General features: G+C 41.7%; 1 protein-coding gene across 3 annotated transcripts in view; it reads left to right on the top strand.

Moving 5' to 3' along the window:
- zfhx3b (zinc finger homeobox 3b) overlaps nt 1-19,457 on the top strand; it is a 331,796-nt gene extending 312,339 nt beyond the window's left edge. For all 3 annotated transcript variants that reach the window (XM_086183541.1, XM_086183558.1, XM_086183549.1), the window contains 5 exons: nt 2,232-2,368; nt 2,926-3,126; nt 7,877-8,000; nt 8,246-13,774; nt 14,235-19,457. In XM_086183541.1, coding sequence (XP_086039667.1) covers nt 2,232-2,368; nt 2,926-3,126; nt 7,877-8,000; nt 8,246-13,774; nt 14,235-15,973 — 7,730 coding nt within the window. In that variant the 3' untranslated portion in view covers nt 15,974-19,457. The remainder of the gene's footprint in view (nt 1-2,231; nt 2,369-2,925; nt 3,127-7,876; nt 8,001-8,245; nt 13,775-14,234) is intronic.
- Nucleotides 19,458-20,207: the final 750 nt, after the last annotated feature.

Raw genomic sequence — 20,207 nt, 5'->3', positions numbered from 1 at the left:
AATTGGCCGTGACGAGAGAGACGACGTATGAGTAAGCTTCCCCAGTCCTCCATCTGTCCCTCTCTCGCTCTCACACACACACACACACACACACACACACACACACACACACACACACACGTGTACACATATACACACACAGAGTTTGGGACCTTCTAGCCCCCCAGTCTCTTAGTATATAGAGCAACATCTCTCATGCTAATTGGCTAATTTTGAAAGGTGAAATATACTTGTTATCAGTTAAAAGAATCCTTTTAATCATGAGGCTGAGAGACGTTCTTTGTCCTCTCATCCATCTCTACTGTGTATATGTACAATATGGAATGATTTCACTCACTCTTTCAGCAAAGTTAGATAATTAATAACAATTACACTACCTAATTAGAAAGAAAACACAGTAGCCGATATAACTTTCTGCCCTCTGATGCTGGATGTTTTTTGTTTTTTCTTTTTCTTTTTCTTTTTTTTCATGAAGGAACATGTCTTTAGAATTGATCATATTTATAGTAATCCAGTGGTGACAAACTCAGGCACAATTTGGAGTGGTATCAGCCACATGAATGTGTCCACAGACGGCCGCCCTTGTTTTCCTCTGGAGATTAGTTCAAGGGAAGTGGGCTGAAGTGGAGTAGAGGAGGAGCTGAAATTGGTGAGGACAGTGCCATGACTGAGAGGTTAATGTCAGGAATGGGAGGCTCCTTTTGTTTAACATTCCCTTTGTTTATTGGTGGATGTGTTTAATAGGATTGACTGTGACTGGACCCTAACAGGGCCTCCCTGACTGATCCCGGTGTCTCTGGGAGATCTCGCAGGCTGGTCTGTCCAAAGCCAGGGTCCCCACTGGGTAATCAGCTCAACTGACCTCGTCCTGATTGGAGCTGACATTTTAATGTCTGGAGCGGGAGCGTGGTCAGCCCCGCTTAACCTGACCCCCCGCCAAACTACCCCCTCCCCTACCAGTGCCCTCTGTTCTCAATTTGCCCTTCCAGGACTGTACAAATCAGGCCAAATTTAACTCTTTATGGGCTTGTTAGGGGTTAGCAAGATAGCTCCTTATGTTTCACAGTGAATTCTTTCCACAGGTGACAAAGCGCAGTGCTACTGCAGCTCCCCCATGCCGACTCTGTGTGGATGTAGCTGCTCTGTGAGCCCCAGCTTAACTGAGCGTTCAGCTGTGATGCCTTTCTGTCTCACCTTGATTTTCTCTGTCTCTCTTTCTTTAGAAAGTGGAAAATGGAATAGTTTTCAAGTGGTTTGCAGGAGCAAAGTGTAAGGCCTTGTAGTACGTTTATGTGAAAGTATGTAAGACGTGCTATTTTGTTACTGTTGGCATTGTTTACATCGAAATAATTGACCGTCTGATTGGGTTTGTAGCTTTTTGTAGATGTTTGACTTGGAAAGAATACACTGACGGAAGACGGCTCATAGAGAGCCTCACATTGATGGAAAAAGGGAGAACAGAAATCTCTTAAACATTTGTGTTCTTGAACCTCCTGCTTCTTCCCTCTTTAAATGTTCCACATTTTTGATGGTCTCTAACTTTACCAGAGATTCCTGTGTTGTTGCATGTTAAATTCAATTAAATCTAATCCCTATCTTGAATGTAAAGTGCATTGAATGAAACACTTTTTTAGGTTACAGTTTTTAGACGAAGGTGAATCTCTTCAATTGTCACGCCACTGATGAGGTTGCAAGACATTTGTAAACTTTTTCTCAAGGTTGGAAACTCCTGCAGAATGAAAATATGTGGCAGTGTGAAGCCTTATGCTACACGCTGTGGCAAACTAATACCTGTACTTGCTGTTTATGATTTTTTATGATATTCTCACACCTCAACATGGAGACAAGGAACCCTTTAGCTTCCTGTGTAGGGGCAAAGAGTTTTAAAAAAAAAGTGTGTGGTATTTTATTTATGGGGAGACAGTTGGATTACAACATTCTCAATGCCCGATTCCCATTAAATGCAGTTATACCACATTTAAGCAAGACAGTCCAAAGCCCTTTATCCACAGTGTTATTGATTGACCTGTTCCCAGGCTGCCATGTCCTCGCCATGTCTTGACATGTCTGCTCTCTTCTCTTTATCCCTCTGTTTGTATGTCTGCATGAATGTGTGTGTGTGTGTGTGTGTGTGTGTGTGTGTGTGTGTGTGTGTGTGTGTGTGTGTGTGTGTGTGTGTGTGTGTGTGTGTGTGTGTGTGTGTGTGTGTGTGTGTGTGTGTGCATGTTCAGCAGTGTCTGGCCACTTGGAACAGCACCAGTCAGATTCCCCAATCCCTACCAAAAGGCCCTCGTCACGGTCTGAGACCTCCGAGAGCCAGCTCTCCTCCAAGCGTCCCAGGACATCTGAAAAGAAGGCCACGGAGCAGGTGAGAGTTATAAGCTAGAGAATTTTGGAAACATTCACACATTCAGATGGTAAAAGAAGTGTTTGTTCTTTTTTTCAAATCCTTTGAATTAGGGCATTCACAAAGTTATGTCATCTCCAATTATCAGTTCCTCATTATAAGCCTAAAACTTGCACATCGATTAAAAGAAGAAATGTATAAATGTTCTTTGAATCGTCTTTAGTTAGTTATCTCACTGACCCTTTTTTATACGATGCAAGATTTTTTTCAAATCTGCTTAAAATGTTAGCCTTTTCTGCTGCAGTTTCATTGCTAATTGTGTATAAGGTGGAAAATCAATATGGTATTTGACAGATGAGAGCACTTTGAAGTGGGTGCCAAGACTCAGTGGTTCTCAGTATTACACACTTGTCTGTGATCAGAGGAATCTGCCTGCTTGAGGGAAGGGTGCCCACTCTTCCCCCTGATCTACAGCTCCTCTTCTCTCACAAAGCCATTTCACCCTATTAACCCTCTGTGGATCTATTTTTTTCCCTCTCTCTCACTTCTTCTCTGTCCTTGTATTTACTTTCACCCAGATGTACCAGTGCCCCTACTGCAAATTCACCAACACCGACCTGAACCGTCTCAGAATGCACGTGATGACGCAGCACTCTGTCCAGCCCATGTTACGCTGCCCATTATGCCAGGACATGCTCAACAACAAGATCCATCTGCAGTTCCACCTCACGCACTTGCACAGTGTTGCACCTGATTGTGTCGACAAGCTTATCTCAACAGTAAGTCCTCTGTTGTGTGTTTTGTGACATTTTTTTTAAGTTAAAAGAAAGTTTTCTGGTTTGTATTGCAGTAGCTTACTATATGTTGTGATTAGAGCTCTTAAATACTAATGTAGAATAATATCGGGGCGAGTTGGTGGAAAGGTGCCTGAGACAAATGCTGTTTTGCTCTGATGGAGTCTCTGAAGTTTGTCTCAAACTCACTGATGTCCTCTTAGACGATCGACAGGATGGAAAACTGATCTTGATACCAAAGTAGGAATAAAATTTTTCTTCAAAAGATGACAACTTTTTGAACAGCGTTAGACTCTCCTAACTTCTCTGGTCTTTGAAGTATTTCATGAACCCATATACTTTTCTTGGAGCAATAAATCATCAATATGTATTTTCCTGCTGGTGACACAACAGGGGCGTGCAGCCTTTGCTCACCATCACTGTTCACAAAATATTACCCTTCAGTGCGGACGCTCACATAGTTATCGGTCTTGGTTTAGATGGCTCTTTATTCTCATCATTCAGTGCAGCAGCAAATAGAATGCATAAGTACTCCTAGTAATGCATTATCTTAAGTTTATGTGAATCAGGAAACGCAGTGAAGGAAAGCACAAGAGTTAAACAAATACACAGCCTTGCCCCCAGGGTAAGCTTTGTTGTGTACATAGCACCACTTAAAGTTGTGATTCCAATTTGTCTATCCACTCTGTCTGTCATTATCTCCACACTGATTTAAATTTTGTGTAAGGGTGAAGGAAACCACAGCCCATCTGTACTCTTTTGTGTTGTACAGGCCCAACATATTGCTCCTTAAACACATTACAGCCTGTCAGATTGCAGTCAGCGGGTCAGACCAAGGGCCAGTAGAACCATTCAGCAATGCCACGAAGATAAGTCGTTAATATGAACCAGTCCCTCACTCTGGAGATGCTGCATTACTGTCGTTTTTCCTGTTTTTTCTTCTCCAGATTGTAAATGTTGCATTTTGTTAAAGACAGTTGTTAATTTCCCTCACTAAGGAGTCATGTTTATCTGTCAGCAGGATTACAAACTATGAGGCAGATTTTCTCCAGAGTTGATGGAGCGGTGAAGATCAAACGATCAAATGAAGTTTTTGTGCTGAAACACCTTGAGATCTTGGGTTGGGGTTACTTTGAGAACTGCGGGTTTACCTTACAACTGTGGCGAGGCTGCCGGTTTTGCCATAGAAGAGGAAAGTGTTGTAACTGGTCTCTCAACAATTTTAATGAGAGTCCCGGTCCAAAAATGTCCTCAAGCTGAATATATGTCATAACGCCACTTAGCAGTTACAAGCAGCAGGCCTATTTTCACAAACATCATTTGATTTACATCTAAAGTACACTTAGTAATTTAGATGTAATTTAACTGCACCTTTTTTTTTGGGGGGGGGGGGTGTCCCCCGCGAGGGCCTACACATCACTGCTTGCAGCTTTAATAAGGCCCAAGCATGGCAGTCTGCTTTGGCAGAGGTATGAGGTCCCTGAGTTCTCTCCAGATGTCAAAACAGCAGTTAGACCATCCGCTCATTGGGCCTTTTTAATATGCACATTTTTTATTTTCATTGTCCTCCTTTTCATGCTTCTTTCATCAGCTTTCTGTTCATTTATTTCGACACTGGCATTCTCGTCATGTCTATGATCACCTGTGTGCTTGTCAAAATAAAGTAACTGACTGAATATGTTAAACTCACTGACGGACATTTAATATTTCTCTCCTTTAATTAAAGTGCAGGCAATCAAAATGTTATATTCACTACTCGATGGATAGATAGATAGGTAGGTAGGTAGGTGGATAGATAGATAGATAGATAGATAGATAGTGTTTTTTGGTGGTGACATTTGATTCTTACTTTCATTGGATTTATATCAACTGCAAAGCTCTGGGGCATTGTTCTCCACTGAGAGGATACCCTCTGTGCTTCCTTTAATGCTCATCAAGGGGAAATAAAGTTTTACTTTCCCTGTTTTCTTATAAATCACTGGGCAAATCTTTGTTCGGTTCTATCCAGTGAAGCTAAATGGATGCCGGATAATCACACACTAAAACATTGCTGCCTAGCCATCTTCATCCTGCATCTAGAAAGTAAATGGCAAGCACATTAGTATGGTAGATGACAATATTTATTTCTTTTATAGAGGTTGTAATGTACTAAAGCACGACAAGAGGACCGTGACAGAACAGCAGTAATATAACACACATTAAAGCCCACACTTTTATATAAGCAGTGAATGTAGCTGGAAATGTACTTTATCCCTTTCACACGTCTAAGGAGAGGAGCGTAATTAATTCTGAAATAGGTGACTTTTATTTCTTACCAAGCATGCATAATGATACGCTCACTCTCCCACCTCTCATCCCTTCATCCACCTATTGTCTCTGTACTCCTCCCTCCTTTCGTTCCCACCCAAGGTCTTTGATGTCTTTGTCTCATGTGCAACTCATATATACAGGATAAAGACATCTACTGTGCAAAAGGTTTGATGCCTTCAAAAAATATGCCAAGATTAATTTTTATTTATCAATTAAAGAAGCTTTATGCTTTTTTCCTGACCAGCAGCAGCCTCTGCTGATAAAAGTGGTAAAATACAGGAAGCCACCACACTCAAACCTGTACATATGAGAATATCACAGTATTGTAACAGAGGTGAAAGAACCGATTCTAACAAATGGACTTGGACAAAAAGGAACAGAATAATAACTGCAGGACTCTTTGACTTGGCTGAAGATAATTTTGTATGACTCTGGCTGTATTCTCAGTGTCATTGTCTTGCTGCAGAAGAAGGCACTAATGTGGTTTTGCAAGATGGATAAGAATTTGCGGTATTTCTCAACTTTGTCTATCACTGCTTTTGATGAAATCCTCAATTGCATTTGTGGAATTGCAGACCCACACTCACTACATAGAAAAACTAGCCAGAAAATATTTCAAATTTTGACCTTGTACTCAAGAACAACTAGTTCCATTGTTCTGGAGCTCACATTTTGTTGTTTTGTGCATTGGTAAGTGGCTACAGTGGAGGAATCTTCCATGAATACCTCTGATGAAACGTCTCCTCAATGGAGGCGGGTGTACCAGGGTCCCACTTGTCCCTCCCTGTTAGTTGAGTTAATGGTGCTGCTTGATATCCTTTGATTTCAAAAGTAAAGTGAGGTCGATGCTGTCTTTCATCTGTAGCACTTCATGTCTGAGGCTGACCACTGGATTTATGCTCCGCAGCCATTCTTCTGGGAAGCCTTTTTATTATTACATTTCATTGTTTCACTAGAATTTTTCCCTTTTTGTTAATTGGTTTGGCACTTAAAATGAGATATTAATGTAAGATGAATTAAAAACAAATATCAAAGACAAACGTGTTAGTGGACCATCTTAAATGCCTAAACATTTTGCACAGTTCTGTACATTCCCTAGCCCTCCCTCTCAGTCCATGTGTCACTTTCGTTTTTAGTCTGTCTAAGATAGGGGTAATGAAAATAATTGTGCTTCATTAATTCGGGGTCTGGCTGGATGATTTTGCCGTTTTAAACTATGTTTGCCAATTAGACAGACCAAATTAAAAGTGACCTTGGGATATTCTGCTTTTTCCTCTAATTGTCTAATGAAGCTGTTGTCTAGAAACTGTCCACTTTGTAATGTAAATAATTGTTTGCTGCTTTTTTGTCTGCTTTTTTTTAATGACTTTTCTGTTTGTATTGATTTTTCTACATTTAAAAAGGAGCAATTAAATAAAAAACAAAGAGGGGAAATGCTGAATAATCGATGAACCTGTGATGACACAACAGATATAATCCCAGCCGTAGTGTTAGAATGTATTATAACCCTGGTGATTAAGTTGGATTCTGATCTAGCTTGTATGCTACTGTATATGCTGCAGTGTGTTCAGCTGTGACAGTTTTAGAAGATTTTTGAGAATGCTGTTAAACTATTTTAGAATATATGGTATTTTTTCTGCTTATATTCTTTCTATTTATTCATTGTTTAATTTTTGCATCATTTCCCTTTCATTAGATAACCTAGAGTTAAGAACCAGGGATGCCACGCCAACACTGGATGTCCAAAGGGATAAAATCAAGATGTTTTCCCTTTATTTAACATTACTTGAAAGAAGAAAGGAATTATTTTCATGAGTTATCGATTTTTAAGAAGATTTATTATAAATTGTGAAGTGTTAGTACTGAAGTGAAGGGATAATAGAAAACAGGCATTGAATTAGCAGAGGTCACGGCTGTCCAGACTTGTAAACACATGGAGTTTGGGATCTCTTTTGAAAATTCTGAATATATGCTATGGATATAACCTACATAAAGGAGCGCACAGTTTTACTAGTGGCACAACAAACAGAACCAAGAATGCTAACTACGTGAACGTCTGCACTGAAGGGTAGTATTTTGTGAACAGTGATGGCAAGCCAAGGCTGCACACCCCTGTTGTGTCACCAGTGAATAGTCATGCAGGTGTAAGATGGCTGGACGAATTTATTTCTTTAGTTTCTTTAATTGGTCTTAAAAAGTAAAGAAGATGGGATACTGAGAGACAGGAGGTTCCTCATCCTGATTGAATGGGTCAGACCTATTGCAAAGTAATTGTATGGTTTAATCGTGTGAATCCAATTGAATATACATTTAATAGTACATGAATTTTTAAAAAATGTAAAAATTTTAAAGTTTGTATATCAATAAAAGTACAAATGTAAATTTCCATTCTGCAAGATAATTCATATTTGATTTTTTTTTACAGGTGACAGCAACTGATGTACTGCCAGCGAGCATGTTCATTCCTGTACCTGGTCCTGATAGAGAGTCCCAGAACCCCCCTCATGCCATAGCCAACTCCAACTCTGAAGATACAAAGAAGCAAGTCGGTGAGTATCTCATAAATTTGGGAGCTAGACTAGGTTCACTTTCTACAAATACAATCCTTCAACAATTACAAAGCAAATAAATGTATTACAATTGTTTCTCGTATTTGTTTTGAATCATCCTCGTATCATGGAACAGGATTCATTTTAATTTGAAGGCCATGATTCACACAAGCATGTTTACATTTCTTTCTTTGGTATAAATATCTGATGAATTTCTCTCATCTTGTGGTTTACTTGTTTCACAGATGCATCAGATGCTGATCCAGACAAGGGAGCATCACTACCTACAGAAATAGTAGAGACTCGCAAGTCACCTCTGGAGGATCAACAAGAGAGAGAGAGGGATGATGCCACTGGTTTCCTGTGTTGGAAGAAAGGCTGTAATCAAGTGTTCAAGTCCTCCAACTCTCTCCAGATGCACTTCAATGAAGTTCACAACAAAAGGCCCCAGCTGCCCGTCTCAGATCGCCATGTCTACAAGTATCGATGTAACCAATGCAGCTTGGCCTTCAAGACTGTGGAGAAATTGCAGCTTCATTCACAGTACCATGTGATCAGGGCAGCCACCATGTGCTGCCTCTGCCAGCGAAGCTTCCGAACACTACAAGCTCTGAAGAAACATTTGGAAACCAACCACCTGGAGCTGAGTGAAGCCGATATCCAGCAGCTGTATGGGGGCTTCTTGATGAATGGTGACATTATGGTCATGGGTGACCCATCCCTTGGTGAAGAGCATGGAAGTCTAGGAGAAGATGACAAAGAGGGAGATGAGAGTGACCCGGAGGAAAAACAAAGTCCAACAGGGAGTGACTCTGGCTCACTGCTTGAAGATTCTGGGACTGAACCTAAACGTGCTTTGCCATTCAGAAAGGGCCCCAACTTTACTATGGAGAAGTTTTTAGATCCATCTCGTCCTTTCAAGTGCACTGTATGCAAAGAGTCTTTCACCCAGAAGAACATTCTTCTGGTTCACTATAACTCTGTGTCACACCTGCACAAGGTGAAGAGGGCTCTTCAGGAGTCCACATCTGGTCAGCCGGAGCCTACCAGCAGCCCTGATAACAAGCCATTCAAGTGTAGCACTTGCAATGTGGCATATAGCCAGAGTTCCACTTTGGAGATTCACATGCGGTCTGTTCTACACCAAACGAAAGCTAGAGCAGCCAAACTTGAGGCCGCAGGAGGGATCACTAGCTCTGCCAGTGCTACTGGTGTAAATGGCGGAGGGTCAAGCAACAGCACATCAACATCCAGTCCAAGCCCAGCGAGCAATTCAACTACACACTCTAACAACCACAGTTCTTCTGGGTCTCAAACGGCTCAAAATATTCTTGGAGGTAACCACCTGACCCAGACTCATAGCATTGAAAACTTGGGCAATTCTTCAATTAGCTGCCATTCCTCACCATCTGAGAACCATGAAGTTAAAAAGGCTAAATTTACAGATATGCTGTCTGCAAGGGGCCAACAACAGCTTCAGCAACAACAACAGCAACTGGTTCAGGCTCAAGCTCAAGCCCAGCTTCAGCAAGAGCTCCAGCAGCAGGCTGCTCTTTTACAATCACAGCTTTTCAACCCAGCACTTCTGCAGCACTTCCCAATGACAACTGATGCACTTCTCCCATTGCAACAGCAGCAGTTGTTATTTCCATTCTATATACCTGGAGCAGAATTTCAGCTGAACCCAGAGATCAACATCAGCAACTCAGCACTTGGCCTAACAGGATCCACCACCTCCTCTCTGCTGGAAGATCTAAAAAACTCAGCTCAGCAGGCTCAACAGAGCTGCTTGCAACAACAACTGATGCACCACCATCTTCAGCAACAACATCAACAGCAACAGCAGCAGCAGCAGCAACAAAATCAGCAGTCGCACTCTCAGACCCAGGGGCAGATGGCATTGTTGCAGCAGAGTGCATCTCTCCTCCAGCAGGTGGAAAAGAAGCAGAAGCCTTCCTCCTCCCACAATGAGAAAGACAGAGAAATGCAAAGAGAGAAGGACACAACTGAAAAAAATGAGGAGTATGTCAATAAAGATTCAGCAGACAGCAAGTCAAAAGAAAAGAAGGAAATACAACATATTTCAATAACTATAAACCATGATACTGGCTTACCTCCACCACGGATTGCCTCAGATGCTCGGGGAAATGCAACCAAAGCCCTGCTAGAAAATTTTGGGTTTGAGTTAGTGATTCAGTACAATGAAAATAAACAGAAAGCTCAGAAAAAGGCAGCTGGAACTACAGGATCAAGTGGTCCGGGTGGGATAACAAAAGTGGTGGACCCCATTGAGGGATTAGAGAAGCTGGAATGTGAAGCCTGTGGCAAGCTGTTTTCAAATATACTGATTCTAAAGAGTCACCAGGAGCATATCCACCAGGCCTTCTTTCCATTTCGATCCCTTGAGAGATTCGCCAAGGAATACAGAGAGCATTATGATAAACTCTATCCACTGAGACCCCCAACACCAGAGGCTTCTCCGGCTCCTCCACCTCCTCCTCCTCCTCCGCCCCCTCCTCCTCCACCACCCCAAAGAGCTCCCACACCAAATATTCCTGTCTCTGCTGCTTCACTCACACCTCCAACTGTACCTACCCCACAGCCGCCGGTTCCAATGGCACAAATCCCCATGCCAATGGATTTGCCCCTCTTCTCACCGCTAATGATGCAGCCCATGTCTCTTCAGTCTTTGCCCACTCAACTGCCCCCTCAGTTACCATCTGTTGAACCAAGCCTGGCCTCAGACCTGGCCCAGCTCTATCAACAACAGCTAACACCAGCCATGCTACAGCAGCAGCAGAACAAGAGGCCACGGACACGTATCACAGATGACCAGCTTAGGGTCCTGCGACAGTACTTTGATATTAACAATTCACCAAATGAAGAACAGATCAAAGAGATGGCAGACAAGTCAGGACTGCAGCAAAAAGTCATAAAGCACTGGTTCAGAAATACCCTTTTCAAAGAGAGACAGCGTAACAAAGATTCCCCATACAATTTTAATAACCCGCCAACAACAACTCTAGAAGACACCAAAATTGATTCCAAACCTCCTTCTCCTGAACCTCAGAAACAAGACTTATATGGAAGTAAACGATCATCTAGAACTAGATTTACTGACTACCAGCTAAGAATCCTGCAAGATTTCTTTGATGCCAATGCATATCCTAAAGATGATGAATTTGAACAACTCTCCAACCTTCTGAGTCTCCCCACGCGTGTTATTGTTGTTTGGTTCCAAAATGCTCGCCAGAAGGCCAGGAAGAATTATGAAAACCAGGGTGAAGGTGGAAAAGAGGGTGAAAGACGAGAACTGTCAAATGACCGGTATATCCGCACCTCAAATCTTAACTACCAGTGCAAGAAATGCAGTCTGGTTTTCCAGCGTATATTTGATCTAATAAAACACCAAAAGAAGCTGTGTTACAAAGATGAAGATGAGGATGGACAATACGACAGCCAAAATGAGGATTCATTGGACCTGTCTCATGATTGTTATACTCCCTCTGGGTCTTCCTGTCACACGCCAATGCCCTCTTCTTCAAGTCTTTGCCCTCTTCCACCTTCCACTTCAGCATTCTCACACCTCCCATCCACTGATAAAGAGGAGGCATCACCAGCAACCACCTCAAACCTCTATGATGAGAAGTCCAAGCAGCTACCAGAAATTTCTGCTGATCCAAGAGAAAACCAAACCTCGATTAAGCAGGAAATTGTGCATCAACCCCAATCTGAGGCACAACATCACAGACCTCAGAGAGATGAGAAGATTCCAAATATTTCAAAGACCATGAAACATCAATCTTCTTCATTCTCTCAGCAACAACAGCAGTGTGGTCCATCAGCCTCACAAACAAGCCAGGCCCCATCTCAAAGCTCTCACATGAGCCTCAATCCCCACCTGAGCTCTGCTACACAACAACTGGCACAGCAGATGATCCCATACCAGTGTGAGCAGTGCAAGATTGGCTTCCCCTCCTTTGAGCACTGGCAGGAACACCAGCAATTACACTTCCTCTCTGTGCAAAATCAATTCATCCATCCACAATTTCTTGACCGACCGATTGATATGCCTTTCATGCTGTTTGATCCCAGCAATCCTCTCCTGGCTAGTCAGTTACTCTCTGGTGCAATGCCACAGATTCCCAGCAGCTCTGCCACCTCTCCGTCCACCCCCACCTCCACCATGAACTCACTGAAAAGGAAGTTAGAGGAAAAAGCTGGCACCAGCCCAGGAGAGAATGACAGCACAAATAGTGGGGAGGAGCCACAGAGAGACAAGCGGCTTAGAACCACCATCACACCTGAGCAGTTAGAGATCCTTTATCAGAAGTATTTATTGGATTCAAATCCTACACGTAAAATGCTTGACCACATTGCTCATGAGGTGGGATTGAAAAAGAGGGTAGTGCAGGTCTGGTTTCAAAACACCCGAGCAAGGGAGAGAAAAGGTCAGTTCAGAGCAGTTGGGCCAGCTCAAGCTCATCGTAGGTGCCCTTTTTGTCGAGCTCTATTCAAGGCAAAAACTGCCCTTGAAGCACACATTCGCTCTCGTCACTGGCATGAGGCAAAACGTGCTGGCTATAATCTAACCCTAACTGGCATGTTAAATGAGCAGGAGGGGATACAAATAAAAATGGATGCTCTGGAGACATCAAGCTACTCCCAGCTGGCCCCTTCAAACAGTGATGGACAAAGCTCTTCCATGTCACCGGTGAATAGAGGGATGGATTTGTCTCCCAGGGCTCTACTGAGCCCTTCATCCATTAAAGTTGAGGCAATGGAAGATTTTGAGAGTGCAGCTATGTCTTCTGTGAACCTCAGCTTTGATCAGAGCAAACTTGATAATGACGACTGCTCTTCTGTGAATACAGCTATCACAGACACAACCACAGGTGATGAGGCCAATGCTGATAATGACAGTGCTGATGCGAAGCACAGTCAGAGTAGTAGTGATTACCTGTCTAAGTCTGGGGGTACTGCCCCCATCCTTGAAAATGATGACCAGATGTCCTCAGGGCTGGTAAGCCCTGCAACAAGTTATTATGCTAAAGACTATGAAAATGAAAATATAATCGACCACAGTGAGACATCCAGCCTGGCTGACCCCTGCTCACCAAGTCCTGGAGCTTCAGGCAGCAGGAGCATTGACAGTGGAGATCGTCCTGGCCAAAAGCGCTTCCGAACCCAGATGACTAACCTCCAGCTGAAAGTGTTGAAATCCTGTTTTAATGACTACAGGACCCCTACAATGCTGGAATGTGAGGTACTTGGCAATGAAATTGGACTTCCAAAGAGAGTGGTTCAGGTGTGGTTTCAAAATGCCCGTGCCAAGGAGAAAAAGGCAAAGCTCAACATGGCCAAGCACTTTGGAATAAATCAGACATCCTACGAGGGGCCGAAGACTGAATGCACCTTGTGTGGTGTCAAATACAGTGCCCGCCTCTCGGTCCGTGATCACATATTCTCCCAGCAACACATCTCTAAGGTGAAGGACACCATTGGCAGCCAGATCGATAAGGAAAAAGAATACTTTGACCCAGCCACTGTACGCCAACTTATGGCCCAACAGGAAATGGACCGCATTAAGAAGGCCAATGAAGTTTTAGGACTGGCGCAGCAGCAGGCCATGCAGCAGCAGGGGATGTATGATAACCCTGCAATGCAGGCACTGAATCTCCAGGCAGCCTATCCCAATCTGCAAGGCATTCCACCTGTCCTTTTGCCAGGGGTTGGAAGCCCCTCTCTTTCCAGCTTTAACTCGTCGAATTCAGGTTTGTCATCGTTAGGCATTCATTGACTCGTATGCAGTGAAATTATCAGCTTTATTATTTAAATGTACAGTGATCATAACTTGTACTTGAAACTGCAACAACTAGTAATAATACAACACTTGAATGCACTCTTTCTACTCTTCTTGAAATAATTCCCCATCAGTCTATCGTGTTTGCTCATTTCCATCAGTGTGCATACATTAAAAGAGCAATATTAAATGCCTTTATACAGAGAATCTAACATTAAATTATCTTAATCTCTACCAATTAGTTGTTAGAAAACACATAATTACACAAGGTAATATGAATCTATAATTCATGAATAGTATGCCATGCTCTATATTAGGTAACATGTTATTTCTGTTGTAGTTGAATAGCCTTTTAACATTGCACATACATTTAATGTTTATACAAAGACGTGCCTAATTCTTCTTTATTTTTCTCTTTGACAAAAATCCAGCTTTAACTCCTCCAAAACCTTCAAACCTCCTGAACATGCCTGGTGCCAGTGTTCCCTCACCTAGCCTCCCCACATCTGGATTGCCTAACAAGCCTCCCTCATCATCATCTCTTGCCGCATCCAGCCCAGCACAGACCAACACATCTGTTTCCCACTCAAGCCCCACCTCCACATCCAACGCCACTTCTTCAACCCCCCAGACCAGCTCCCGGCCAGAACCCCCCAAAGAACGTGAGAGTGAGAGGGTAAGAGAAAAGGAAAAGGCCAAGGAAAAGGCAGAGAAGCCCCCAACTCCATCATCAACTGGAAGCACCCCTGCCCCTTCCACTTCTGCTGCCAGTGCTAAGAAGGAAAAACCAGACACAGCTGTTCCTGCCACTTCTATGCCTACACCTGGTATGGAGTACGTGGTAGACCCTGCCCAGCTTCAGGCCCTACAGGCTGCTCTGGCATCAGACCCCACAGCTCTCCTCACAAATCAGTTCCTGCCCTACTTCATGCCTGGTTTCTCTCCATATTATACCCCACAGATCCCTGGGGCCCTCCAGGGGGGCTATCTGCAACCAATGTATGGAATGGAAAGCCTCTTTCCTTATAACCCAGCATTGTCACAAGCACTGATGGGCCTGTCTCCAGGGTCCCTGCTGCAGCATTACCAGCAATATCAGCAGAGCTTGCAGGAAGCACTACAGCAGCAGCAGCGGCAGCTTCAGCAGATCCAGCAACCCAAGGCGAGCCAAACTCAAGTTCCCCCTCAATCCTTGGGGGATCGCAAAGAATCTGCCAAAGATCCAGTGAAAACAGAGGAGCAAAAGGGCAACCCTCATAATGACCCCCCCTCATCCTCGTCCTCCTCCTCTTCATCTCATAATAAAGTACCCTCCGAGCAGAATGAGATGGATGGCAAAGCTGTGGACTCCCATGTAGACCAATTCATCGTCCCCAAGGTGCAGTATAAACTGGCATGCCGCAAGTGTCAAGCAGTTTTCACCAAGGAAGAAGCGGCTGTGAACCACCTTAAATCAAACTGTTTTTTTGGTCAGTCTGTGGCAAACCTGCAAGAGATGTTGCTGCGTGTCCCCAGTGGCGTAGGTGCAGGAGCTGGAAGTCTCTATGACTGCCTCGCTTGTGACACTACGTTGGATGGGGAGAAAGCACTCAGTCAACACCTGGAATCGGCATTGCACAAACACAGAACAATCAAGCGATCAGCCAGAAATGCCAAAGAGCACGCTACTAGTTTATTACCTCACTCTTCAGCCTGCTTCCCCAATCCTAACACCGCATCTACCTCGCAGTCTGCCACTCATCCCATCAGCAGCCCCCCTCCCCCACAAACAACATCAGCTACCATGCCATCCTCTGCTGTGTCTTCATCCCTCTGCTCCTCCTCTGCTACCCCACTCAACACCACAGCTGCCGGCAAACCCTGGCCCCAGGCCCCGTTCTCCAGAGCTTTAGCTGGGAAGCCCAATGCCAGTCCCTCCTCTTCTTCCTCCTCTTTTCCTCCAGTGTCCTCACCTTCAACGGTTACCTCAAGTTCATTGAGCACCTCAGGAGTTCAGACCTCGATACCAACAGACGTCTTTACAGACGAGTCTGACTCTGACAGCAGTCAGAAGTCAGCAGACAGACTGGGCAGGACGGCGGAGGAGCCGCAGCAGCCTGGCTTTGTCAAAGACAGTAGTAGTTGTAGTAGTAATCTTGCTAGTGTAGGAACAGACTCCATCAGATTGTAAAAGAGCTTTCAGTGATGGACAATATTTAAAAAACACAAAAAAAGACAAAAAAAATCACAAATGGAAAAAAGATAAAAAGCAGCAATGTTAAAAATACATTAAAGGTATACAAACCAATTTCAAAAAAAGATGTGTAAAGACTAACTGCAATTCCAAAGCTTGTAACCAAAAATTTAAATGTTAGTGGATTGTTTTCCCATATCAACATGCTGGTTTTCGTTTGTTTTTTTCGTTGTTGTTTTTTTTTTCTTTTTGTTGGTGTTGTTGTTGTTGTTGTTTTGTTTAACTCAACTGAAATACATGCATACTAATATATGAGAATAGAAAAGATTGCTGCAGTTATGTTGTGGGTAATGGTAGAGGAATGCTGTACTGTATGGCAATGGACTGCCTCAAAGTTGACAAACGGCCCAAGAACCCTTTTTGAAGAAATATGAGTCAACAAGATGTCCTTTTGTTTTGTAATAATTTATACTTAATAGCACAGTCACAAAAAGCCAGTATGTACTGTATGGGAGAATAGTCTATCTGTTTTCTTGCTATTTAAGCATTCAGATACCAATGGCTTGCAAAAGTAAAAGAATAATGTAATGTCTATTTTATTCTCAGGTCAACAGATCACAGATGTTTTTTCTGTTACAGAAATCCATGTTTTACACTTTCTGTTTCCAACAAATGAGCTTTTTTTCAGAACTTGATTTCATAGAAATCTTAAGTTGAGTGAAATTTTAATAAGGCATTTTTCTGGGCATTCAAAAAGGGCAAATAATTTGCTAATTTTAACTTAAACACATTTAAATGGGGGAGAATCACAATCCAATTTTACCCAGACAAGGAGAGCATTGCAGACATAAGAATGGGTGATAAAAAGAGTTTTTTGATTAAGAAAAAAAAAACCAACCCTCTGTATTTATAATAGATATGAACATTTTTGGTGTTAAGTAGATTGTTGCATTGGAAATGAATTTAAACAGTATGGTAGGTTGAAAAAAAAAACTTTGTGTACATTTAGATTTTGTATTGTCCAACTTTAAGACGCTTCATTTGATGTTGTCTTGGTCATTCCGATAGACTAGATTATGGACAGGTAATTTATCGAAACTTTATTTCTGTCTTATTCTCAGCTTTGCGGGAAACTTTCACCCAGATGCCCCTCCTGACAAGGCAGGATCCTCTTGTAGAATTATTTAAATTTTATAATTTGGTTGGCATTGCATCAACCAAAACAAAAAAGGTCCTGGGTGAAATATTGAAATTTTAATTTTATTTAATTTTTGTGTTACCTTTGTGCACTTATCACTGTCTGACTCCTTTTTCTCACTCTACTTGTTCTTATCTTCGCACTTATTTTTTCTCAGCTCTCCTGTATTTGTAGATATGTACACTACAAAGCAGGTCCTTTGTTCTTCACGTAGTGTGGCTACAGTCTATTTTTCATTTTGACATTTTTGTTGTCATAAATGAAAATGAAAAAGAATACTAATAATAATTCTCACGCTTTAAGACAAAAAGAAAATCCAAAGACTAAACACTTTCACCATTGGTGCATAAAGATGAGAAAAGAGGCTTCTTTATACTTGATGATTTGTTGCTGTTTTTAGAGGAAAGAAAACAAAGTTTTAAAAGATAAAGGAGTACGCATCAGAGTTGCCGTTTTTGCTTCTTCGCAAGCAAACAGGTGGCTTTTTTACGTAAATACCAAAAACCAAAAAGGGCCCTTGTCCTTGCATTGTGGAGTAGCACCGTTACAGAGCCATTGCAGTTTGTAAGATAGAGGTATTAATCTTTTTTTGACTTTTTGTCACATTCAATTGTCCATTTTTTTAAGAAAATGTATAAGGTCTGGTCTTCAAGGACATACGTTTTGCTGCTAATGTAGAATTTTGAAAAAAAAAAAAAAGTACCTAGATGCATGCTCATTTTGCTTTTGGCTAAGCTTTAACTAAAACAAACAATAAACCAATTTCTTGCCTCTGCAACACCTTTTTTGTTTCTTGTTGCAAAAACGGAACTTTGAAGACTGTGAATATATGTTCCAAAGGACATTTTGCTGATTTTCTTTATGAACAGACCAATGTTTAAAGCCAATGATCTATGACGTTTGTAAAGAACAGTGCATTCCAAATATCACTATGGATTTTTCTTAAGCAAGGATTAATCCATTTTCATTGAATTGCTTTGAATTGTCATAATCTTTTTTTTTTTTTCCCTCTCTCTCATTTTTTAAAGTGACAGTAAACTGTTGTGTACATCTTTGCATCACTGGTTGCTGAACAAAGTGATCTTCATACATCATTTTGTGCCGGCATGGAACATGGCTGAAAATCCCTCCATCCAATCTAGGTTTTTGCTCACTTGTTAAACAAGTAATAGTGGTTACCAAAAAATGTACATAATACATCTGGTACCAAATCGTCTTATAGGTTTAGTAACGTTCATGCCAGTCACCATTCAACAAGTCTCAGAGGGAAGTGAAGGCTTTTTAACTGAGGTGTGGTTGCCCCATCCCTGGGAAATCCAGTTGTCCCATGTGTATGCAGGGTCGCCACGAATGCGCATATTGATAACAGGTCTTGAGGGACATCTTCATTCCAAAGCATTATTTCTGGTAGGTAGGAAGTTTTTTGAAGATGTCCCTTGGTTTGACATAGGATGCTTTCATGTCCAAAGAAGTCACCCACATCATCTTATTGCAATGAAAATGGATGTGCATAGGTACCCCCACGCTCTCACGAAGAACCGATGAACTAAGATTTCTATTTTTTCAACCAAAACCAAGACTTATTTAAATTTGTGAGGAACTACTTTCTGGCCATTTATTATATAGCCAATATATTCGCCCTAATGAGTACAAGGCACAATCTCAGAAGTGTGTTTAAAGTGCTACAAGTGATTTGATGTTAATTCTGCAGCATGCTGTTGAAAGTCAATAGATTCGGTCTGCAAGCTTGCTACTTCTACAAAGTTCAGTTCCCTGGAATTCTGTTCATTTGTACTTTCTTATTTGGAAAATTCTTAAGTTGTACAGTTTTTCTCAAACAAAAACGTGTTTCCTTTATTTCAAATTTCAGAAAACGTCAGACATGTATTGTTATTTTTCGTATAAATATTTGTACTTTATTTTCATTTTTGTATATTACTTATTATCATAAATTAACACTAGCTTTAATTTTGAATTTAAATTGCTGAAATCAAGAAACGAAAACGATAATTTGTCCTGGCCACTTTATGGTGTGATAGTGTTCTTTTACTGTATATTCATTATCTCAATGATACTGTTTGCTCTCTTATTTCCAAAGTGTAATCTTTTTTGGCTCTCATGTAGAAGTTGAAATCTCTACATCAGATTCTGCCAGCATGGACTGTGTGTGAGTTTGTATGTCTGTGTGTGTGTGTGTGTGTGTGTGTGTGTGTGTGTGTGTTTACTAAGAGCCAGCATCAATTCAATTATTTGTTTCTTGTTTGCCTTTTTTTTTTTGTGTTACACACCAAAACAAACTGAACCACAAAGCTGGATTATGAATACCGAGAAAAATCTTAGATCAAATTTTAAAAGACAACGATCAGAAATGAAACTGATAATATCGAAGCACTGAGCAGTTTTTACTTTGATTGAATATATGAATGTGGCCAAAGCTTTATGCAGTTGAAACAAAAAGAAAAAAAAAAAAGTTGTGCCCCAGATAAGTGTATATTTTATTGTGGCACAAAATGCTATTGTGGATATCTGGATCCACAAACTTACATTGGGATACTTGATTTTAATGGACATTAACAAAGAGAGAGATAAAGACAAGGTTTTGCTGTAGAGGTCATCTTTTGCCCACTGTGAAAACGAACGTGTACCTGTATACAGATATAGATATATTTAAAAACAAGACGTCAACTTTTTTTGTTTTTTTGTTTTTTGTTTTTTTTTTTGTTTCTGAGATGAAGAACTGAAAAGAAAAAATGACTCTGGGAAGCTTTGGAGCTCTTGTTAGGAGGACATGAGAGGCTGTGGGCACACCAAAACTGGGCATGGGAGCCAACGGCGGGCTCAAAACAGCTTTAAACCACCTCCTTATTTGATTACTGACAACTCTGCAATGGAAATGGACTCTGGAACCAATGGACATGTGACACAGAGAGAACTGAATTTAAGTGGCTCCAGCTGCCTCTTTCCCCTTTCTGTCTGTCTTTCTTTCTCCAGTTCTGCCTCTGCTTCTGCTCTTTGATGGACATTTTCAAAAAT

Source organism: Aulostomus chinensis, chromosome 2 (genome assembly GCF_037954235.1).
Source record: "Aulostomus chinensis isolate RoL2024-O1b breed Wild chromosome 2, RoL_Achi_v1.0, whole genome shotgun sequence".
NCBI lineage: Eukaryota > Metazoa > Chordata > Actinopteri > Syngnathiformes > Aulostomidae > Aulostomus > Aulostomus chinensis.
The sequence above is the reverse complement of the archived record's forward strand: the minus strand, read 5'-3'. Positions and strand labels throughout refer to the sequence as shown.